The following is a 24,649-nucleotide window of genomic DNA, read 5'->3' as shown; positions in this document are numbered from 1 at the left end:
CCATTTGCCCAGCCACAACACCCCCCCCACCCCCCCCCCCAGCATACCCAGAGCCTGGCCCTACATACCACTTTGGGCAGGACGGAGGCGATGGCATCCCTGATGGCTTCCCGCAGGCAGGCAATATCGATCACAGCCCCCAAACTCAGCAGGGCATCCTGGAAGGGGGAAGAGAAAGGCAGGGGGTTAATGGCAGCGCCAGGACTCCAGCTCGCTGGCCCCGAGCCACCAGCATGCACCGCGCAGGTACCACAGGGGTGGCCACGGCTGAACCCAGAGCAGCCAGACAGAGGCAGGGGACCGGCAAGACCACAGATTATTCGTCATGCCTGCCCGGCTCCTCCTGGCATGAAAACCTCTGCAACTCTAGCACCAACATGTGTTATACTCGAGATCACGTCCCCAGCCTGCCTCAGTTTTCCTGTATTGGGAAAGCCCATGGGCATGACCTGGCAAGGACATACACTAAGTTTTTGGGAGTGGATAAACACAGGGGGAATTAGGTGCTAGATGCTGAGCCAATGCATCCTAGGGGACACGTGGGGGGCCTTGCTTCTACCCGAATTACTGGGGAAAGGCTGGGCAATGCCATTCCCTCTCCAGGAGAAGCTGCCAATGACTGGAGAAGGGCACACAGCCAGCAAGAGACAGCCCCAGGCCCGGGGACCTTGCAGGAGAGGCAGAGACCATCACCCCTGCTAGGCCAGGGGAAACTGAGGCCCAGCAGGGCTAAGCAGCCTGCCCTCAGCCATGCAAAGAGGCTGCAGCAGAGTCGGGATGCTGGTATAGCCCATGAGACAGCTGAAGGGCGCGGGCACACAGCATGGTTACTGCAAAATAACTCAGCCCCGATGCCACCCCGGGGGTAAGTTTGATGCCCTCCCTCCTGACATTACTGAGGCCTGCCAGCTCATTGCACCCCCCTTGAGTATCTGGCAGTGAGGAAGAGATGATTGGCACCGGCAGCTGCCTCCCCTGGGCACCTCGTGCCCTGGGCATCCGGCTGAGCTCAGCCCAGCAGCAGCTCTATTGCAAGACCACGGGAAGAGGAAGGGATGCAAGGGTGAGCCTGGAGGCTCCTCCGCTCTCCTCCCCCTCCAGCCAGACCAGGGCTGGGGCTACAGGCTCAGAGTCCCAGCCATGCACAACACCTGCCCCGATGCACCTGCCACCCCCTCTGCTTTAGGCATGAGCCAAGCTGGCAATGCCACCCTGCCACAGCACCTTGGCAATGAACTTTAGAAGCAGAGAGGGCTGGGGTTTGGTAGCCAGGAAGCAGAGGGTCCTGACCAGCAAGGCTTTCTCACAGCGCCTGCAAGGGGTGCTGCCAGGGGACCCCAGAGACTGACAGATGCTTCATGCCCCTGCCCCGGGAGTGACTTTGCTCCGGTAACTAGACCAGAAGGAGACGGCATGAGGATTCGCCAGCGCTCCCGGGCTCCCCGCATCCCGAACGGGCAGCGAGCAGCAGAGGAGCAGTGCCAGGCTCGTGACACACAGGGCGGAGGGTCTCTGCTCACACCTGTGTCGAACCCACACCCCAGGGCCATGTGACACCATCCTCCTCCAAGCAGACCTGGAGCGGCTCCACCGTGGCCTTGGATTGGTGGGAGGCCGGTGCATCCTTTGCAGGGATTGGCCTGATGTCGGACATCCTCTGCCGGGATTGGTGGAATGGACTCCAATACTTTGGAGGCAAGAAGGGATTTTTCAGACTAAGTGGATCCCCTCTGTTGCGATTGGACAGCTGTCGCTTCCCGCCCCCGAGCTGTGATTGGATGGAAGGGTTTCAGTGCGGGAAACCAGTTAAAATTGCTGGTGCAACTTCTGCGATTGGCTGACCACGTCCACGTCTTCCACCTGAATTGGTGGGACTTTGGCGTCTCCTCCGATCCAATTGGCAAGCCAGCGGCGTCCGCTGCTCTGATTGGCGAGACGACAGCGCCCTTTGCTCCGATGGGTGGGCTCCCAGTACACCCTTGGCTGCGAGTGGTGGGATGGCCTCCAGACCCCTACTCGAAGAGGTTTCCTGCATCAGCTCATTCCAGGCAACTTGTTTCCAGACTCCAGAGCCGTCTCTCTCCCTCTTCTACTGCATTAGGCCCAGCCTCTGGGCCCACGCACGCCAGACCCCCAAGTCCCACACCATTAACCTCGAGATGGTGGGTCCCCGCACACCCCACGCCTCTCTCCAAGAAGCCTGTACCCAGTGCACAGACCCCTTCTTGCAATGCTGAGCTCGCTAGATCACATCAGCCTCACAGCTCCCAGGGGCCAGGGCCCCGATGCAGGCAGGCGAGCCTCTGGGCTTATCCAGCCAGGTGCACAACGCTGCATGCAAGGGAAAGGGACTACTGACCCCTGAGCTCACTGGGTATTGCCCCGACGCGGGCGCCAGAGACTGCAGTCAGCGAGGACATCGCCCTCTTCCCCTGGCAGGAAATCAATGGGCTTCGAGCAGAGCCTGGGAACTCTGCCCTGTGCATTTGACTCACAAACCTCTTCAAAAAGGGAAGCCTGAGCCGACTCCCACAGCTCCTCCTGCCCATACGGCCATGGGCCCATGTCTGGACAGACCCCGCTTCCCCTGTAACACCAGCAGCCTCACGGTCTGGCAGAAGGAGAATCACCAGTGGCATCCAGCAGTGGATGGGCTAGGACACACAGCTTCCACTTCATACAGGAGACGGCTCATCGCAGCGTTCCAGCTCGTTACCGCCGCGGCTCCTGCCCCGACGAGGCAGGCTCCATCTGGCCGCGGGTGCTGCCATCTCCCAGGCTCCCCGTGCTGACGGCAGAGTGCCAGAGAGGCCGCGTGTCCAGCCCTCTCGCGGCCCCGCGCGCCGAGCAGGTCGAGGGCGCTGACCCGCGTCTGATGTATTTATTCTTCGCCAGGCTGTCAGTTCTTTTGCATTCGTAAAAGATGACCCGAGCCTGGCGAGCAAAAGCAACCGTGGAATTTTAAATGCGACGAGCGGCGCCGCAGCCACCTGCTCCGTCCCCAATGACTTCTGGCGGGTTCAAGCCCTGCTGCATGCCTCAGTTTCTCTGTATCTGCAAAGCCCGTGGAGATGACTTGGAAGGGCACACACTAAGCCCTTGGCACCCGTCTGTCCTCTGGGAGTGGGCACACACAGGGAGATGAGGAGCTATAGGAGCCCAGCCAATGTGTCCTGCTCCAGGCCAGGGTGGGGATGGGGTGAGGGGGCCTTGCTTCTACCTGAATTACCCGGGAAAGGCGGCAGGGCTCAGCTGAGAGGAGCAATGCCATCCCTGCGCCAGGAGCAGCTGCCAATGGTTGGAGAAGGGTGCAGCTCCACGCCATGCACACCGCCAGCAGGAGATGGGCTCATGGGATGGGCAGCGCTGCCCCATCCCTCTGCACTCCCCAGGGCACACTGCCAGTGCCCAGCCCTGTCCCAGCACCTGGCAGGGAAGCCCTGCACCAGCTGCCCTCCTGCCACCCACACCGGCTTGGCACAGAAAGGGGCGCTACCAAAGCCAGCCTTCCCCTGGCTAGCCTCATCTTCCTCGCTCAGTCTGCGGAGCCTGAATCCTTCCCGCAGCTGGCAAGGAGGTTGACCTCCAACTTTGAGACCACAGAGACGGGCCCTGGAGGGAACTCAGAGCAGGGCAGGGAGTCCCACGTTGCCTCAGCCGTAAGCTTACAGCACCTGGGATCGTGGAGCTGGAAGTAGCATCAAGCTGGGACAACTGGGAATTGAAGCCCCAGCCTGCCGCACCTCTGCCGGTTGGCAGCTCCAGTGGGGCAGGGACGGAGATGCAGGTCCTGTCGGCCAGGGGAACAAGTCAGAGCTCTGAGCGCACCCCTGAGATGCTCCTAGAGAAGCAAGCATGACTCCCCAGGTGGCATCTTTGCCCATCTTTGCCCACCCCTCCTTCTTCCCCCATGCCTATGCCAGTCAGTGCTCGGGTCCAGTACCCCAGTGCCCACCCGAGGCTAGACATGTGTCCAGCCACCCCCCTGCCTGAAGTTGTCAGCCGTGTGGATAGCTCCCCACTCCAAAGGGCTTCCAGGCAGGGATGAGACTGCAGCCCTCCATGCTGTCTCCATCCCCAGGACCTGCCCCGTGGGGGTCCCAGCGGCAGCTGTGACTTGGCTGCCTATTCCCAGCCAGCTGGCATGGGGCACGGAGCAGAGACCAGGGTCATAGGAGGCAACATCTCAGGCCAAGCTGCAGCTCATACAGCTCCTCTCTGACCGGGGAAGGGAGGGACCCTTATCCTCCTCGGACAGAGGGAAACTGAGGCACTGTACCCGGCATGCCACGGCAGAGCCAGGGACCAGAGCGAAGGTGGATCCCTGTGGAGACGGCGCTTTGCCATGCCACGCCGCCCATCCAGCACAATCTGAGCCCCTCCCTGCAGCGGATAGCAATGCCCTCTGCAGATACACACCCAAGGGGCAGAGGGGGGGTGGCAAAGTGCCCTGCATCCTCCCAAGGACAAACTCCAACCCCAGCCCCCACCCGTGATGCTGCAGATGCCTCGTGGCTTTGAAGTGGGTCACCTCCGGCCGCCCCGGAGCTGAGCTGGTGGAGGGGAGAGGGGCGCTTGGAGGTGGTCCCAAGGCAAGTGCTGCAGTGCTGGGAGCGCTCGGCCTCCTGAGGACACAACGGCTCCATCTATTTTAAGCCTTTTTGTACTCCTTTTTTCGGGATCGGAGCCAACTGGAGAGCCTTGAAGCCGTCCCACAGAGGCAGCTCCAGTGGGGCAGGGATGGAGAGGCAGGCCCATCCTGTCGGCCAGAGAACAAGCCAGAGCTCTGAGCGTACCCCCGAGACGCTCCTAGAGAAGAAGCAAGACCCATGTCACTGGGTGCACCTTGCAACTGGCCTGCTATTGCTCTCTATCCGCCCCCCACCACAGTTTCCTTCCTGCCCGCAAAAGGGATCTCCCATCTCCAGTGCCTGGCTCCCACTGGGATCTCCCTTTGGTGCCATGCCTCAGTTTCCCCATCTGTAACACAGGGGCGCTGAGACTGCTCCATCTCACTGGAGGTGCATCTGTCCCTACGGCACTCAGAGCAAAGGGGGGCTATGTTGGTGAGAGCAATGTTTCCATCTCAAAAGCTGTCTCTAGAGGAGGGAGGGGACTCATCAAGCCGGCCCTGCATCTTTGCACTCAAAGTAGAGCCAGCACATCCATGCAGTGGAGCAGAACAGGCAGTCAAAGTGTCACCCAAAGTGGCGCCCGGCAGCGACGGTGGCTTTGCAACGTGCTGTCGGCTGCAGGGATGCAATATAAGCTCCCGCTCCAGGCTGGGTCCTGATGCTGAGAAGCTGCAGAGGGGGGGAAGCTACAATGCTCTGGGGTTAAGAGAAACGTTTGCAAACCCAAATCATGGAATAAAAGTGGGGTGGGGGGGCACTTTGCAGGAAGGTGAGTTGGTGAGGGGGAGCCTCAGCACAAAAGCTTGTTTCTCCAGCTGAGACCACCACACTGGAGAGACAGCCAGCTGGGAGAGATGGGACCTAGCAGCCCTGGTGTTCGAGGGCATCCTGATTCAGCCCAGCATGGGTGCAGGAGGGACCCATCCGCAGCGCAGCTGAGCACACAGCACTGGTAAGATCCCAGAGAAATGGGGCTGCTGAGGTCACGTCTAGTCCGACCCCTGGCTCAGGCAGGATCAGCTCTGTCTAAACCAGTCTGGACAAACCCATTGTCTAAACTCATACCAAAACTTCAGTCACCCCTGACACAGCCCCAGGCATCGCACCCGACCCTGCCGCAGGGAAAGCAGGGGCACCGTGGCTGCCAACGTCCTGCTGCTGCGGAGGATGCTCATAGATGCTCAGGAGATCCCAGGCAGAGCTGTGCCCCCGCTATAGAGGAAGGCAACCCACCCCCGCCAGTCCATACCAGTCTGACCAGGAGGGAAAATCCCTTCCTGACCCCAAATGTGGCATCAGTTGGACCCTGAGCGGAGGGGCAAGACCCTCTAGCCGGGACCCTTTGGGGTTGGTCCCAGCAGGAGCATTGTCCCCATCCCCAGCCTGGGCTGCAGCAGCATCCAGCACCATTGGGGGGGGCTTAAAAACTCCCCTGACACGTAGCAGAAAGGGGCAGAGCAAAGGCATGGGCTTCCCTCCCAGCCCCATGCGACAACCAGCAAAGCCCAGGGAAAACCACATAACAGAGCCCAGGCATCGCTACACCTCGATCATCCCCCACCAGTGACTGTCCACGCTCTCCTCGATCCCCTCCAGTGATGGATCGTCCACCCCTTCCCCAGGCATCCGTCCCACTGCCGCCCTGCTCTGACAGTGAAGAAGTGTTTCCTGAGGCCCAATATAAACCTACTCCGCTGCAGCTTCAAGCCGCGTCCAATTCTCTGCAGCAAAGACCATGCACGAGCTTGCAAAGATGCTGCTCACACCAAAACCCACCGGTGTGTGTTGTGTAAGACAAATGGCAGTGGGTCCCCTCCTTTATCCCCGAGTGCCAGCTTCAGATGCCCACCCTCCCTCCCCAGGGAGCCGGCTGCCCTGTCCCCTCGCTGTAATGACCTAATACCGAGGCCTGGCAAGGGCTAAGCTCTGACCCATGCCCTGGGAGGCGATGGCATGCTCCAGCTAACCATTGCAAAGCTGGGTACAAGCCCCCATCTCCACCGGAGCTGCTAGATACCACTGAAGACACCCGAGCCTAAGGGTGTACCTGGGCAGGGGCACAGAGGGCAGCTTCCCCAGCCCAGGGCAGAGGTGAGCGCTTCTGGAAGACCTGCACTGATGGGCACACCATGCCCGGAAAATACCCGAGGGGTACACAGGGAAGGGACTGACCACCGGTAGCTCAGCCATGATTCCTGCAGAGGTTAATGCGGAGTGAGCCTGGCCGGGGCCCAGGACAGCCCCGTGGATCCCAGCCAGCGAGGCATCAAGGCGGTGCACATCGCAGGCTTGGTCCCAGCCCCTAGCTGCTGTCTGCTTTTGTTTGACAGCTTGCGGAGATGTAGAGGAGCACGAGGCTCTTACCCGGGTGCCCGGGGAAACAGCAATAAAAAGCAGGAGGGGAAGAATCTGACGGGGCAATAAATCATCCCCAGCAGATAAATGCGGGGTGGGGCAAGGCAGGGCCAGCCCACAAGGTTTCATAAAGCAGCTTTCACTTTTTTAAAGAATGTTTTGTGTGCCCCAGGTCAAATTAGCCAAAATCCGTTTGAGTCATTCAAGGACCATATGTGGCCCTGCTACTGGCAAGTATCCTCCACCCCAGCCTGGGGCTTCAGGTACTTCCAAATCCTTTGGAGCTGCAAAGAGCATGAGGCTGGGAAAGCAGCTGCTGGGCCAGGAGAGGCTGCAGCATGGCCCACCCTGCAGGGTCCTGGCAGCCTGGGGCATGCCCGCCTGGATGGCACGGAGGACCCAGGCCTGTGCCATGCACACGCCTCTGGTTGGTGCATCTGGAGAGCACCAGCTCAGCAGCTCTCCGAGGCCAGAGGGAAGCACGTCGTCTGACCCCTGTGTAGATGCCCTGAATCCCCCTGGGTGCCTGCTGCCTCCCAACTACAATGCAGGGTGTTAGGGTCTGGCTGGCTGCAAACCTCAGGCTGTGGGGACTGGGCCAAGCTGGCTGGTGAGATAAAAGAGCCCTCTAGCTCCATGTCTGTCCTGCTCCATTGGCTTTCCAGGACCTGCTAGCAGGGGGCGGAGGTATTGCCCTGAGCTGCCACATGCGTGCATGCACGCGGTCTCACTTCACACGGAGCCATTTCCATGGGAGAACAGCTAGAGAAAGGGAAAATTGACCCCCGTGCCAGGAGCGGCACGCTGTTGTGGGGGCCAAGCATGTCCCCCTGGGCAGGGCACATCTGCCCCGCATTTGGAGCAAGGGCAGGGGCAGCACGGGATTGCCACACATACAGGGACATCGGAGCCAGCGCCAGCCATGCTGGGAAAGACGCTGCCCAAACCCCGGGAACCCGCCGGCTGCAGCTGACCCTCTGGGGCACTTGGGGACAGACCAGACCAGTCTTTGTGGACCTAGGCCAGCAGGAAAAGGACCCCAGAGCTCAGAGACCAGCCAGAGCAGGGTACAGTGTGCCATGGAGAGACTAAGGAGATGGCCCAAGGCTGTAGTGGGAGTCAGTGGCAGAGCCAGCTCTCAAAACTGGCCCCTGCTGGTTTGGGACCACTGGGGCTTTTTCTCTGCCACTGCTGCCCTGGCCCTGGGTCCATCCCATGTCATGCAGCCATGCCATGTCTCCATGCAGCCACAGTGACACAGGTGCATGCCCGCTGGGCCCAGCACTCTGACGTGGCAGGATGCAGGGTGAGAGGGGCCAAACATCCCAGCCTGTCTCACAACAGTGGGGCATGGGTGACGGTTCACGCGCCATGGCCCCGCAATGGGGGGTGACACCAGGATGACCAGGAGACAGGGATACACCATTCCTGGCCTGTCTCAGTGACGGGGCAGGGGGTGACACTGACACGGTGATGCTGCGACACAGGTACAACGTTCCTGTCCTGTCCCACAGTGGTGTCACCTGGGGGAATGGGACACTGGGATGGGGGGGGGCACTTGGGCACACCGATTCTGGCCTGTCTCACCGCAGCAAGACGCAGTGTGACACTCGGCACTGTGACCCCAGGGGCAGTGTCCCCGGCTGGTGGGCTGCATTACTGGGCAAGACACCCCATGCCTTCCCCTCCCAACCATCATTGCATACCCAGGTGCCTGCACTCTTGCCCTCAGCACTGCCCACTCCTTCTCCTCTGCCTAGCCCAGGTTGCAGTGACCCAGCACGGGGGCTGGCACCCCCCCCCAGTTCTGCAAAAGGCTGCATAGGGGGACCTCTTGCTTAATGAATTACCCCCCTGCAGGAAGCCACTTGCAGAGAGCACCTGTGTGGCTGGTCCCGTGCCTGCCAGGGCATTGGGTATTCATGAGAGCAGGAGGGTGGTACCATGGGGGAAGAGGCAGGCGCACTGCCACGGGGTGCCCGGCTCCCTGCCCCCAAGGCTGAACTGCTGCAATCAAATCTGAGCAGCACAGTCAAGAGATTTGGGGCTGGCAGGGACCTGCCGAGGTCACGCCTCGTCCAACCCCTGCCTGAGCCAGGATCAGCCCTGTCCAAACCAGCCCAGACACATCCATCATCTAAACGCTTGGTAAAACAACCATCCACCCTGACACAGCACCACACATCACACCCGAACCTCCAGGTGCAGGCATTGGAGAGTCTAGGACACATCGTGGAGCCCTTTTAATGCCATCTCCCTGCTGCTGAGAGGGTGGAGGAAGGGGGCTTAGGTCTCTGCAGCTGCGTGGTTACAGCACACACCTGGTCGGTTTGGCCATGCAGGGACATGGCAGTACGTGGTGGCCCCAACACCTGGGTCTGGAGAGGGGCTCCCCAGTGCTGCCACATGCAGACCCAACGTCACCGAGCCCCCGAGGCAGCGAGGGTGACAACAGCCCCTGCACAATACCCGCCCCCGGGGTGTCACTGGTGGCGGGGGCCCTTCCAGGTGGCGTGGGCTGAAGGCATTGGCGCTGGCTGTTATTCCGACAGGGCTGTATCTCCAGTCGCTTAGAAACACTGGAGACACATGCACTGTAGAATACAGCCAGGCCTGTCGGCGCCGCGCCGGGCTCCTCCGATGGGTACCGTGCCCACCCTGCTCGCCGGCCCCTGCACAGCGATGCGTCCCCCCAACCCTGACGGACTGAGGGGATGCCCAAGCTCCCCTCTCCAGCTGGGTCCCACAGGCCTGCCCTCAACAGAGCCCCTCCGGTCCCCTCCAGCAGCTGCCCCATGCCGGCTGCACACCCCCCACCAAGCCCAGCTCAAAAGCAAGGGGCAGGATTTGGCCTGAGCCGGGCCTTTCTTCCCTTGGGTCTACCTGTCCCCATGGCCTTGGGGCCAAGGAGGCTGGTGTCCATCCTGCTGTGGTCAGGGCTGCCCCCACATTGGCATGACAGGCCCAGCAGAATGAGGCCAAGGCAACCAGCTTGGTGCTGGGACATGTGGGCTCCCGGCAGTGACCTCCGCAGTCTGGCGTGAGCAATGCAGCTCCTGATGGGGACCAAGGCAGCAGGAAGAGGTGCTCTGCCACTAACTCAGTCTGCCCCCCCCCCAGTCACATCACTTAGCTTGTGCCTGCCTCAGTTTCCCCATTGGCAGCGCCCACTCTGCTTGCTTCAGGCTGGCGGAGGAGTGGCACCTGCCTGCAAAAGCCATTCCCACTCCAGGCAGGATCGTTTCAGCAGGATGGGAATAGGGGGGTTTGGCCTGGCCCATGGCGGGAGTGGCCGGGAGCTGAGAACCTGCTTTGCAAGTGCAGAATGAGGCGTTTAAAAAGGAAAGAGGGTGCAGGGGCAATCGCTTCCTTCTTCCAGGCCCCAAGCCCCACTCAAAGCCTTGGCCTTGGCCCGAGCTTCTTCCTCACCATTTGCCCCCCTGAGGGGATGCCTCCAGCTGGGATCGGGGCCTCGTCTTGGTGCTGTGAAACGGCCGAGAGGCCTGAATCCCCCTGGTTCATCGCCGCCTTGTCTCATGGACTTGGCCCCCAAATCCTGCCCTGACTCTGCTTTTGCCCCTGCATTTCTTCTCCCAACCCCGGTTACACTGAAACCCTGGCGTGGACTGTCTTCGGAGCTGATGCCTCCTTGCTCTATTGGCAACGCAACGATGCTGATGGCTGGTGCTGATCAGGGGCCGGCGGGAGCGGGCACTTCCTTTAATAACCGCCTATCTGATTTATCCCATGCAGCCGGCATACAGAGAGGCACGGCGCGGTGGTACTGCCGGCCCCTGCCTTTGACCGAATACAATAGCGTAGACAAGACGACCTATGCTCCTGCTCTTGCTGGAGAAACGATAAGCAGCCGGGGGGGGGTGGGGGAGGGTTGTTAGGAAGCATGTAGACCGGCTGTGCCGCGGGAGGGAACCAGGCCTCCTTTGCAGCCTTTCAGCATGGAGACAAGCCAGGCAGGCCCCCGGACCCCAAGAGTCATCACCCTGGTGTTAGGCAGAGACAGCCCCCTGCCTTGCAGAGCTGGCAGTCTAGAGCCACTCCAGCGTACACAGACACACTCGCTCCAGTCAAGCCAGCCGGGGTGCAATCCCAATAGCTGGGGCACAAGCATCATCCTGCTATAGCTGGGGAGAGCCAGAGGCTACAGGATGCTAAGTGTTGTGACCAAGGTCGCATGGCGAGTCAGTGGCAGAGCAAGGAATTGGTACCCTACAGGCAGTCTCTCCTGCCTTCCAGCCCTCCCTCCCCCCAGCATCAGCTCCGCTCTGTCTCTTGGAGCCAATGTCAGACAGGTTCGTGCCAGAGACTGCTCATCAGAGCCGCCATCATCCATCAGCTCGCTGTCCCGGGAGAGTCCCCGCCGGAGCAGAGGGCACGGGCGTGATTAGCGGCGGCAGTTACTCACGGCCCATTGCTCTCCCCACACCCCTCCCCAATTCCCTCCCCCTCTCCCCGCGCCCAGATTACAGAGGAGACTGCTGGCAGTTCACTTTATCAGTCCTTGACATCAAACCATCTAATCAGCCGTCATCAGCCCGGCTCCTCCATCAAGAGAACAGCAGCGCCGGACCGAAAGGACAAACGCATGAATCATGCCGGGGGGAGGCGGAGAGGGGAGCGGGGGTGGTTGATGGAAGATGCGCGGGCAGGTGGGGATGGGCAGCCCCGCGCCAGAGCTCTGGGGCAGGGGCACAAGCAGTGCAGCTGGGCCCATCCTCCAGCTCTCCCAGCCCAGGCCTCAGCCCCCACATCCCTGCCAATGCCCCTCGGTCCAGGCCTGCCACAGTGCTGGCGATGCCCCCCACCCACCGCTCCCGGGCACCTTTCCAAGGGCAGCATGTCCTTGCTGTCGAGGCCTCACATCACTCAGCCCCTGGGACTCGTCCCCCACAGCCCGGTATGCTTCAAGCCTCCCTTCTCCCTGCAGCTCCATCCTTGGACATGGTTCAGGGGCTTGGGCACATGGTGAGGAGAGGCTGAGGGAACCGGGCTGATTTAGTTTGCAGAAGAGAAGACCGAGGGGGGATTGCATCGCAGCCTTCAGCTCCCTCAGGGGGGTTGCAAAGAGGACAGAGCCAGGGTTGCAGAAGCTGCTCTGTCGGACCCTGCCTTCAAGACCACATGGTCTCGCTCTGGCAGGGCCCCCGGCCTCTCCCAGGGCAGGACTGGGCTAGGCAAACCTGGGGCTGGAGATCACACTGCAGCTGATGGAGGGAGTGGTGGCACGTGCACCACCCAGCCCATGCAGATGCTGCCTGGGGTCCACTCTAGCCATGGGCAGGGCCCCGGTGATGCCGTGCAAGGTGCGTGCTGGCCACACTTTGCAGGGCCCTGGTGCAGGCAGGGATGCTGCTGCACTGGGCACCAGTCATTTAAACCCAGAGCCTCTGATCTTGTGCTTGTAGACCCTGAGGAGGACCTCCCTGCCTTGCAGTATAGGGCTTAGGACACACCTGGTAGGATTCGACTCCACTCCTTCCATGCAACTGCTCGGGAGAAACAGAGAAAGTTCCCCATGCCCGGTCCTCCTACCTGCAGCCTTTCCTAACCCCAGAGATGGGGACACACCGGTCCGTAACCACAGCCCACACCTGGGCATGGGGAAGCTCCCTGTTCCCACCCTCAAAGCCCCCCAGGAGAGCAGAGCCATGCACCTTGCTGGAGGCCTTGCCCCTGCACCTGCTCTGCCCAGGCCCCTGCCCAGAGCTGGCACCCATGGCACCCAGGGGGCTGGGTCCCTGCAGCTGCGTGGTTACAGGCTGCCTTGCACATGGGGGTGCTGCAAGTGCCCACTACAGTCCGAGTCCACGGGCACGGCAGCCCCAGGTCATCCAGCAGGGCCCGGGCAGCTCCAGGCTCATGCTCCCAGAGAGCTTCCTCCATGTTCCTCACCCCCCTGCCCAGGGAGAAGCAGGTGCCGCAGCCCCCCAGGCTGGAGGGGGGGACCCCAGCTGGGCCAGGCTGCTCGGGTTTCTGTTGCCGGGCTGTGATGGCGGTTCCTTAGCAACGCCGATGGCATCCGCAGGGGAGCCATGCGTGGGATGTCGAATATTCCCCCCCCCCGCTGGGGTGGTGCAGGGCCTTGCATTGCCAGCTGGCACCGGGAACTGCCTGCAAACCCCCTACCCCATTGGGTGAGAGGCTGGGGGAGCGAGAGGGGCTGCAGGCTCCAGCACCCGCTCCGCAGCTCCAGAAAGCTGGCGGGGTGGGAGACACACAGCAGCCACCCCAGAGCCCCAGCCCATGCATTTCTGGCTCCTCCAGAGAGTGGGGCTCAGGGCGGAGGTGCTGAGCTGCGCCTTCAGCCAGGCAGGGTCCATGCCCAGCTCTGCCACTGCCTCTGCGGGTGACCCTGGGCAACTCCCTTTGCCCCCAGACTCAGCCGCTTGTTTGCACAGTGGGGCAGATGCTCCTTGCTGATCCAGGGCAGCAAGGTTTTGATCTCAGCTGCAGCCCCCCAGTATAAAAAAAAATATCACAGCATCCACACATTGCTGAGAGCTGACTCGAAGCCACAGACAGCTTGCAAGACCCCCTTCCCCACACGTCCCCGTCCCCCCCCAAGCCTGGGGTCTCTGCAAGACTCAGTCCGCATCACTCCTCAGGTCAGCCCTTTCCAAGGCTTGAGATGAGCTTCCCACTGTGCAAGGAAGGGGGCAGACAGTTCTGCACCAATTCTCCACGTGGCATCATTACCACTCTGCCTAATGAGCCCTTTATGGAGCCGGCGCGAGCCCATCTCCTTGGCCTGCTTCTTAGCAGCACTGATGCATCGCCCACTCCCTTCTCCACTGCTGGTATTAGCACGGGGGCATCGCCCACCCGGCAGACCGAGGCCAGGCTAGCGGTACAGAAGCGGGACCCCTCCTACCGGTCGCACAGGACCGGCATCTGCCAGTCACGGCCCAGCTAATCCCGGCACGGAGGGATGGGGATTAGGGGGCGCTGATACCCCCAGACAGGCTGCTCCCAAAACATCTCCAGTGCCTTCCTGCAGAGCAATTGGGCCCAGCTGCTGGGAGAGGCGGGGGGTGGGCTCCAGGAGCACTGCTCCGGGCACGGCATGTCCTGGGCACCGAGCCCCAAGAGTTATTCCCAGCAGCTCTTTTTGGCCCCTGAGGATGTCACGCAGCTCAGTGGCCCACGGACATCCTAGAGAGTCCCCGAGACGCGGGGCTGGCAGGGAGCTGCAGAGATCACACCTAGTCTGACCCCTGCCTGAGGCAGGATCAGCCCTGTGCAAACCAGCCCAGACGAGCCCAGTGTCCGACCTCTGAGCAAAACTGCAGTCACCCCGGCACAGCGCCAGGCATCGCACCCCACCCTGCTACAGGGAAAGCAGGGGGGCCGCGGCCCCCAACGTCCTGAGGCTGCAAAGGTTGTTAATAGATGCTCGAAGCAGAGCCCGTGCCCTTGCTACAGAGAAAGACAACCCTCCCTCCCCATACCAATCTGACCGGGGGAGGGCGGAAATTCCTGTCTGACCCCAAAAGCAGCATCGGTCTGACCCTGAGCAGAGGAGCAAGACCCTCTAGCCAGGACCCGCTGGGGTTGGTGCCAACAGGAGCATTGGCACAGCCCGGTCCCCATCCCCAGCCTGGCCTGCAGCAGCACCCAGCGCCTCTGGGGCAGGCTTAAAACCCCCTGACACATGGAGCTGCAAAGGCGGGGAGGAGGGAAACCAGCAAAACCCAGAATATGGGAAATCCACAGACCAGCACACAGACATTGTTACACCTTGAGGCCTCTCCTTGAGCCCCTCCGGTGATGGACAGCTCCCCCCTTCCCCAGGCAGTCCTTGCAAGATCCCAATGCACACGACCAAACCACCAGCGCGGAAGGAGAGTCTCCACACCAGTTCGGCAGTAGAGGGCATAGGTCACATAGCTGCATGGCTCCGCTTGCACTGGGGTGTGGGAAGAAAGCAGGGATCTCTGCATCCCATTGCATTCAGGCCGAGAAGGAAGCATTTCAGAGCTCTCTGCACAAGGGAGTCGCGGTCCAGGCCTGGGAGCAGCCTGCCTGGGGCTGCCCAGATCCTGGTTCCTTCCCCCAAAAGCCAAACAAAGATGCTGAGCACAGGATCCCCCCGGAGCCAGTCCTCAATGGGCACAGAGGTGGCAACTCCAGGCCCCGTGGCAGGGCAGGGGCTGAGCCACCCTGGGCTCCTTTTGCTGCAAGGCTGCAGAGAACCACGGGAAGGATGAGACCCAAAGGACGCTAGCTGCCTGCAGGCTGCTCATCTCCACGAGTGGGGTCCCAAGCCCCACGAAAGCAAGAGGAGACTCCCACGGGTCTGAAGGGGCTCCTTTCCCTGCCTGGGCTGATTCCCCCAGCCCCAGACACATAGGATCATAGGAAAGTGGGGCTGGAAGGGACCTTGCAAGGTCACATCTAGTCCAGCCCCCCGCTCAAGGCAGGGTCAGCCCCGACTCAACCACCCCGGCCACATGTCCATCCAATCTCCTTCTAAAAGCTCCTAAGGATGGAGATGCCCCAGCTTCTCCAAGCAGCTGGGGCCAATACCGGACCACCCTCAAAGTCCTCATCTCCAGCCTCAGTTTCCCCTATTGCAGTTTGACGCCATTGCTTCTAGTCTTGTCCCCTGCTGCCACAGAGAAAAGCCCGCATTCATCCTCTCTGTCATCGCCTTTCAGGGATTTGAAGATTGTTTTCAAATCCCGCCCTAGGTTTCCCTTCTCCAGGCTAAATAGCTGGAGTGCTTTCAGCCTTTCCTCATCGCTCTCGTCTCCCAGGCCCGGATCGTTCTTGCTGCCCTGCACCGGGCTCTTTCCAAGCTCCCCGCCTTGGAAGTGTGGGGCCAAAAACTGAACACAGGATGCCAGGGGAGGCCTCTTCAGTGCTAAATAGAGCAGAATAATCACTGCCCTGGATTTGCAAGTGACACTGCTGCAGACGCACCCCAGGACGCGGTTGGGTTTTCCTGCAACAGGACCCCACTGTGGACTCGTTCAGCTCATGGCCCCAGGTCCTTCTCTGCAGCACGGCAGCCCAGCCAGTCCTTCCCCAGTCTGTACTGGTGCATGCTGTCAACCTGTTCCCAGTGCAGGGCTTTGCCCTTATTGAATCTCATCTCATTGACACGAGGCGAGACCTTGTGGCAAGCAGGGACTAAAGAAATCAACTGATCCCCCTAACCCTCCGGGTGTCTTGCCACCCGGGGCAGCTCGTTAGGGCCGTCCTAGCACTCAAGCGCCAAGCGGGGTTGCAATCCCTGCTGGGAAGTCTGCCCAGGCTTTGCTGGGTCAGTGACACAGATGTGACAGCACCACTGCCCAACCCACGGAGCCATAGCAGCACAGCCCTGCCGATAGATAGGGCTTGGCATAGCTAATGGCACTCGGTAGGAGGGGTAGCTACGCAGGGAGGGGGCATTGCCTGCACCGTGGGCAAAGCTGTGGGTCTCTAATATAGACAAGGCTTCTGCAGCACTCTGGTGTTGCACGCGGCTCTCAAGGGGTAGCGCCGACACCGTGCATTGCACCAGAGATAAGCCTTCAAGGATGTCGTTGCTTCACTCGTTCCACCTCACATGCACGGCACGTGACTCCAATGCAACCTACACTAAGCACCGCGGCGCTCCCTCCCCACCTTGCCCTTGGGGTCTTGTAGCAGAGGCCGCCCGCCCTCCCGGCACTGGCAGGCTGAGATATGGGGAGACCCACCCCCCCATGTGCCATCCCTGGGCTTGGAGACCCAGGCAGAACTGTGCATCCTGCAGACCACCCCTGCACCCAGCCCTCAGTTCATATCAGGGCCCACCCAGCCTCGCACTGCCAGCCTAGCCCTTGCTACCCATCCTCGCTGCCCACCCCCGTGCCTCCAGAGCCATGTCTCAGCCCCCCGCGGGCCACAAGCGCCCCCTTTCCTTGTGCTAGGGGCACTTCTGCCATCCACGCCAGGATCCAGCACCGGTGGGGGAGCAGCCAGTCCCACTTCACACACCATATGCCTGCAGCTGACTTGCCAATCCTGCCTGCGCCGCCGGTCAGTGCCGGCTGCCAGCTGCCTCCCTGGCGATCGCAGCACAGCTCCCTGCTGCACATGCTCACAGGAGATGGTGCTGCGCCCCTGAGCTGTGCACCCAGAGCCCGATGTTGCCAAAGGTACATTTTGGAGGCTGCCCCTCACAGCCCCGTTAACCTTGTCCGCTCACACAGACCCCTAAGACACAGCCCTTCACTGGCCGTATGTACAGCCCCTAGCGCCACGGGGCCATAAGCTCGGTGCTGCCGCCGTAACACCCACAACCCTGCATGTTCCCATCCCAGCACTAAAGAAGGGGCTGGGACTTCCCTTGTCAAGAGTCAGGGGAGACTGGGAATAGCCTTACTGGGACACGATCCCACTGGCAGCGAGACTGGTAACCCTTGGGGAAGAAGCTATTCCAAGCTGACTTGGTTTCCACATCCCATATTTTCAAGCATACGACGTGCACGTCTTGCAAAAAAACCCAAAACAGCTGGCAGGGAACTGCAGGGTGTCACACACCGAAGCAGGGGTGGTCTTGCCTAGGGGTTAGTTCAGGCGTAGTCCCCAGGGTCCAGCAAGGCCTGGCGTCAGACCTGGATTCAGAAGCTAGAGCTGAAGTCGGACAAGGCAGGGTCAGCCACCAGAGATGAGATAAGCCAAGGGTTGACCAGGATTAGAAGCCAGAGCAAAAGGTCAGACCAGGAGCAAGAGCAGGGAACCCAAATCAGGGGATGCCAAGAGTCTTACCGGAGTCAGGAGTCCAGCAAGGAAGCACACGGCAAGTCAGGAGCAAGAGGACGAGGAGGCTGTGAGGGCTGGACCAGGTGGAGCCTGATGCCTCTGGCTTTGCTTCCCCAGCCCAGCCGGGACCAGGCCCCCTGCTCTGGGCTTGCTGCAGATGACGCTTGTTCCAGGGATCTCTTGCTTGTGACTAGCTGGGTCCAGGCTTCTGGACTTCATTACACAGTGCCCGTTATGCGTGAGAAATACGGTAGGAGCCATTTCTCCCACTGATGGGGCAAAAGTAAAATTTGCATGAGATGTGCAAGGATCAGAGCAGTGAGCAGGCTGGGCTCCCTCCCACTTAGCACAGGGAAAGATCGTTCCTTCTTCCTCCTGCCTTTCAGGGGCTGGAAGGCAGAAGGGATCCCTTCCTGCCCTGCTTTCCTGTCATCCTATGACCTGGCCCTGTGTTTGAGTGCAGAGGTGCCGCGGACGGCTGCCCACAGCAAGTGCGGAAGTCCGAGGGCCAACCTGGGGTCAGCCACCAAACCCAAGCGAGGAGGATGCCCTGGTTCTGGAGTTATAGCCAGGAGAGCAAAGCAAGGAGGGAGCCTGGCACTTCCCTGCCGGCTCCCATTCAGGCTTCGCCCATGGGATGCTCAGCCCCAGACATGGCACGCTTGGGCCCAGAGATGTGGGCTGGGTGGGGAAAGCACCAAGGCCGGGCGTGCTGGGTGCTGGAGCCAGAGCAGGACCACGCTGCTCCCTGCAGCGAGTCCGCCGGAGCCATGGGCACGGGGCCGTGAGTAATGCCTGGCACCGAGTCAGTTCCTGCGGGGTCCCCGCCCCCCCCATTCCGGCTCGTTGGCGGCCACCTCGTTATGGCTGTGCCCAAGCCTGCTGGCATCCGGGATGCACCCGCTTGTCACCAGCCTAATTGGAGCGCGGGCGCCTGGGGGAGGCCGCGGGGGCAGCTCAGCTGCCCGGGGATGCGTCACTCGCGTTCGGGGCCAAGTACAGCTGCCCTGTATACAGGTCCTAGCCCAGTGCAAAGGGCTGTGCACAACCAACCCTTTGCACGCCCCGCTGCACAACCAACCCTTTGCACACCCCATGCACAGCCAACCCTTTGCATGCCCAGCTGCCTGGCCCTGGCCTTTCATGGGCCCGCTGCTCTGCTGACATCCAAAGCAGCTGCAAGTGGTTGCATGGGAAAATCTGCACTGGCCCCTTGGCCCCTACAATGCACCAGTGCGCCCTCAGCCTCGCCGAGCCATGCAGCCCTCAGTTCCCTGCCCCGGGGCTCCTCTACCTTCATGCCTCAGTGAGATCAGGATGCGGCCCTCCCACCTGGGAGCTCCTGGATGGGAAGGGGAAGGCAGGAGGTGAACACAGCTGAAAGCAGCCCCATGGAGCAAGCGGGGACTCCAGGCCCGTGCTCCCAGGGTCCAAGCAAGGTGTAACCAACTCCCCCTTTGACCCAAGCACCCCGGCTCCCACGGGCACCCCTGACCAGACCCCAGACCTCTCCAGTCCCCATCCAGGCACCGCTTTTTAAAGCCCCTGCAGCAGGTGAAATTCCTCCCTCCCCTTTCCTGCTCAAAGACACCCCCACTGTCTCCCCCTTCCTCCATCTGACTCTGCAGGGAAGCACCGGACCCCTTCATGCCTGTGCAGGGACACGGGCTGCAACAACAGCTGCCATACGTGCAATCCCACGGGCACGGGGAACATCTGCAATGCCCGCTGACTTTGCAAAAGCCCGAATGGCATCTCCTAAATGTTTCAAGCTGCAGCCCCGATGGGATGCATGACCTTATCTGCCTCCCCGCAGCACAGCCGTCTGCACTTGGATGCCGTAGAAAGGTATCGGAGTGGTGCTGTCCTACTTGTGTACAACCGCACATCAAATACTCTGCTCCCCTGTGCGGGCCAGCCGTTCACAGCCTCTGACAGACTCGCTCTGCCAAGTGTCTCGGTGCTTCCCAGCTCCCCGCTGCTCTCGCCGCCTAACTTTTCCTTGGGTTGTTCTGCAGCGTGATGCAGCTGCACAAAAGATGAATGCCGTTTTGAGCGACATCAGAAGCATCAGGTGCGAGATGCGGGAGATGATCGTGCCTCTCTGCTGGGCGCTGGTTAGGCCTCGTCTGGAGACCGTGCAGTTCTGGGCTCCACGTTTTAGAAAAGGATATGGAGGAGTTACAGCGGGTCCAGAGGCGGGTGATGAAGATGATCAAGGGCTTGGAAGGGAAGTCGCACAAGGAGAGGATGAAGGAGCTGGGCATGTTCAGCTTGAGGAAAAGACCCCCTATTTGGGGTCAGGAAGGGATTTTCCCTCCCAGTAAAACACATACAGACTTGGAGGGGAGGGGGGCATTGCCTCCCTCTGTAACATCTCTTTAACTAAGGAAAATGTGCATTGTGTTACATGCACTGATGCAGCTCATCGTGTGCACCCCCCTTTCCTAAATCCAAGATCTGCCCAGCGGTAGCAGCCCCCCTCCATTTAAAGGGCCAGGCTCCAGAGGGGTGAGCTGAGTACGCAGGGAGGGGTTGGGGGCCGTGTCCTTTGCCATCTGCAAGTGGGGATTTGGAGGCACCCTGCACTGCTGCGCCGACTTGCCTTGCACCTGCCTCTGCCAGGCCCCTGAACCCAGGGTGTGGGCAGTGATGCCATAAATGTGCCCAGGTTTCCCGGCTTCCCAAGTTCAGTAGGGAGCTGAGTCGGGTGCTCCACATCTGCTGCAGCTGCCCCCAGGGATGGGCAATGCCTGGTCTCCCTGCTCCTGGAGAGAGCAGCCCCTGCCCGGCTGGAGTCTTTGCAGAGCATCTCGGACTGGAGCCGAGGGGACCGAGACATGCTCAAGCCTGTGCCAACACAGGGCCAAGCAGGGGGCCTGGAGCCCTCCCCCAGGGGCCGCGGCTCTCCCAGCCCTGGGCAGTGCTCTGCTTTGAGAAGGGGGTAAGAGGCAGGGCTGGCGGGATCTGCCAGCTTAGCAGAGGAATGCCTCCCAGATTAAATGCCAGCTTGCATCTCCGTCTGTCTGTGCCCACGGCAGCACCTGACATGGCTTGGGGGATGCTAATCCAGCCGCTGGCACAGATGTGCCCCAGCGGAAACTTAAGACGCTCATCACGAACCTGGATAAGAGATAAGAAACACGTGGCTTGAGCATCTATTAACAGCCTTTGCAGCGGCAGGATGTTGGCTGCCGCGGTCTCCCTGCTTTGCCCGTGGCAGAATCGGGGGTGATGCCTGGCGCTGTGTTGGGGGTGGCGGTAGTTTTGCTAAGAGGTTGGACCGTGGTTTGGACAGAGATGCTCCTGCTTCAGGCTGCATCCCTGGTGAGGGCAGAGCTGCTCAGACAGGAGGACATAAGGATGGGAGGATGCACGGGTGACAGGGAGAGAGCAGCCCAGTGGCTCCAGTCCACTTCCTCAGATGCCCAGCCGACCCTCTCCTACCCTGCGGGGCATTTAGGCTCGCAGGGCATCTGGGATGGCAGAGTCGTCCAGTCCTAATAACCACAGGGCAGCAGGGAGCAAACCAGTGCCCACTTCCCCGCAGGGGCCAGGAGCCCCTGGTTGCTGCTCCAGGGGGATGTGGGTGCAGGGGCCACACAGGAGCAGGGAGCCTGGCACCAAGCTTGGCCTCATCTCCATGTCCAGCTGCCCAGGGAGAAACTGCCCTCATTACAGCTCATGACAGCCTCACATGGTCTCTTCTGCGCCCTCCATCCAACCCGCCTTTCACACAGGGCTCTTGGCCAGTCCGGCACGGGTCTCTGCCCCCGCCTAGTCCCCCAAACCCACTCAAAGGCTATCACTTTCTGGCAGCACGCAGAAGCAAACCTCCTCGGTTCCCCACCTGGCCCTGCCTGCTATTTATCCTTGGCAGGAGTCGGTGCATCCACAGGGACCCACGCTGCTCGCGGGCATCGTCACCGGGAGAACAGCACGGCACGCGTCGAGAAGCAAGGACTGCTGCCGCCGCACACTTGTACAGCCCCCGGGTGAGCTCCTGGCCCCAGGCAAACGAGGCTTGTACAGAGAAGAGAGTCAATCCAAAGAGGCGCCTCAGAGGCGAGACACCCAGAGAAACCTGACCTTGGCCGGTTTTGCACGGCAGGATTTGGACGGCCACGGCCCTTAGGAACGTGAATCGCCATCTCCTACAGACTGGTGGGAGCCTTGCGAGCAGGATCCGATGTGGCCGAACCGGTCTGCCCTGCCCGAGCTGCTGCTCTGCTGTCTGCTCCTGGCCCCATGCCCCCTGACGATCTGCTGCTCTGCTGTCCGCTCCCTGCTAGCAGCCTGTCCCGTGTGCCACACGCATCAGCTGCCTGTGCCGCTTGTGGCTCGTGTGCCAGAGGTTGCCCACCTCTGCTGTCACCTGTGCAAGGCACTTGATGGCTGAGGCCTGTTTCTGCCACCTCTGAAGGGTCGCCCCGGTCACTCAGTGCCTGGTGGATGGCAGAGAGGGGAGGCTGGACACGGCGACCACATGCATAACACCTTCCTTAACTCCCAGCCACAGCATGCCGGCTCCATGGGGGCTATCGTCCCTCCTGCTATGCCCTTCCCAAGTGCAGCTTGGGGATTTACACCAGAAGGCCTGCTGCTACTGTCTACTCTTAGACTGGGATAAGAGCCCCTTGTCCCAAATAGGATGAAACGCTCCCAAAAGGGAGCAAGATGATTCAGGAGATGGAGGGAGGGAAGGGGTGCTTCACGGATGAGCAAAAAAAGCGGCATGGGGGGCAATCGGGAGCGGCTATCTCATACACATCTGGTCACAACCCGTGCAGTATTTTAGTGGCTGTCGCACAGCTGTTTCAAACTGTGGCTTGATGTAACTTGGAAGAAACACTGCAAGAGCAGTAATCACGGTGCATCTGTCTTCCTTGTGTCTGTCATGATGAATCCAGGTTCAGAGCTGGGTGCAATAGGCCTCCTTTCATAGAATCACAGAAAACAAGGGCTGGAAGGGACTTCTGGAGGTCACGTCTAGTCCAACCCCCTGCTCAAAGCAGGATGGGTTGCAAATTGGCTGGAGGGCCGCACCCAGAGAGTGGTGGTGGACGGGTCACATTCGACCTGGAGGGACGTGGGCAGTGGGGTCCCCCAGGGCTCGGTCCTTGGACCCGCACTGTTCGACATTGTCATCAGCAACTTGGACGAGGGGGTAAAAAGCACCCTGTTCAAATTCGCAGATGACACTAAGATGTGGGGAGAAGTGGGCATACTGGAGGAGAGGGACAGGCTGCAACTAGATCTGGACAGGTTACAGGGGTGGGCGGATGAGAACAGGATGGGTTTCAACACTGACAAGTGCAAGGTGCTGCACATGGGGAGGAAGAACCAGCAGCAGACTTACAGGCTGGGGAACTCCCTTCTCATCAGCACAGAGGCAGAAAAGGATCTTGGAGTCATTACTGATGTCAAATGAACATGGGCAGAAAGTGTGGGGATGCAGTCAGGAAGGCCAACCACACCTTGTCATGCATCCACAGATGCATCTCGAGCAGGTCCAAGGAGGCGATCCTCCCCCTCTATGTGACACTGGTCAGGCTGCAGTTGGAGTACTGCGTCCAGTTCTGGGCACTGCACTTCAGGAGGGATGTGGACAACATGGAGAGGGTCCAGAGGAGGCCACCCGCACGGTCAGGGGCAGCAGGGCAGGCCCTACGAGGAGAGGCGACGGGACCTGAACCTGTTCAGCCTCCACAAGAGAAGGCTGAGAGGGGATCTGATGGCTGTTTACAAATTGGTCAGGGGGACCAGCAGGCATTGGGGGAGTCCCTGTTCCCCCGAGCACTACCAGGAGTAATGAGGAATAACAGCCACAAGTTGACTGAGAGTAGATTCAGGCTAGACATCAGGAGGCACTACTTCACTGTCAGGGCAGCTAGGATCTGGAACCAACTTCCAAGAGAAGTGGTGCTGGCTCCTACCCTGGGGGTCTTCAAAAGGAGGCTAAACAGCCACCTCGCCGGGGTCGTTTGACCCCAGCATCCTTTCCTGCCCATGGCAGGGGGTCGGACTTGATGATCTGTTCAGGCCCCTTCCGGCCCTACCAACTATGAAACTACTATGCAACTATGAAACTTCAATCCCTCTCGCCCTTTAATCCAGATGACCATCCCTGGGCAGACAGGACCCAAGGACCCAATTCATAGGATCATAGACAATGAGGGTGGAAGGGATCTCAGGAGTCACATCTAGTGCAACCCCCTGCTCCGAGCAGGACCAGCCCCAGCTGCATCATCCCAGCCAAGGCTTTGTCTAGCGGGGACTTAAAAACTTCCAAGGATGGAGAGTCCACTACTTCTCTGGGGAGCCTGGTCCAGTGCTTCACCACCTTCCTGTGATAAAGTTTTTCTTAATCCCCAACCTCAACTTCCCTTGCTGCAGCTTGAGCCCATTGCTCCTTGCTCTGTCATCTGCCCCCACTGAGAACAGCCCAGCTCCAGCCTCTTTGCAACTGTCCTTCAGGGAGTTGAAGGCGACTATCAAATCCCCCCTCGGTTTTCTCTTCTGTAGGCTAAATCCACCCAATTCCCTCAGTCTCTCCTCACAACTTGTGTCCCCCAGCCCCCAAACCATTTTTATCACATCCAATGGACTCTCTCCAATGTGTCCACATCCTTTCTGTAGTAGGGCCCACAGCTGGACACAGGACTCCAGATGTGGCCTCCCCAGTGCTGAGCAGAGGGGGAGAATCACTGCCCTCGATCTGCTGGCACCGCTCCTGCCAATACAGCCCAGGATGCCGGTAGCCTTCTTGGCACCAAGGGCACACTGCTGGCTCCTGTTCAGCTTACTGTCCCCTGTCACCCTCAGGACCTTTTCTGCAGAGCTGCTGCCCAGCCCATCACCCCCAGCCTGCACCGATGCATGGGATTATTGCATCCTAAGTGCAGGGC

At 60.5% G+C, this 24,649-nt stretch overlaps 1 protein-coding gene across 2 annotated transcripts in view; it reads right to left on the bottom strand.

The window, feature by feature from the left end:
- The window catches only part of PDE2A (phosphodiesterase 2A), a 93,402-nt gene that overhangs the window by 49,068 nt on the left and 19,685 nt on the right, over nucleotides 1-24,649 (bottom strand). For both annotated transcript variants that reach the window (XM_059723072.1, XM_019499025.2), the window contains exon 2: nucleotides 69-158. In XM_059723072.1, the coding sequence (XP_059579055.1) occupies nucleotides 69-158 (90 nt within the window). The remainder of the gene's footprint in view (nucleotides 1-68; nucleotides 159-24,649) is intronic.

The sequence above is a fragment of the Alligator mississippiensis genome, chromosome 1 (genome assembly GCF_030867095.1).
Source record: "Alligator mississippiensis isolate rAllMis1 chromosome 1, rAllMis1, whole genome shotgun sequence".
NCBI lineage: Eukaryota > Metazoa > Chordata > Crocodylia > Alligatoridae > Alligator > Alligator mississippiensis.
The sequence above is the reverse complement of the archived record's forward strand: the minus strand, read 5'-3'. Positions and strand labels throughout refer to the sequence as shown.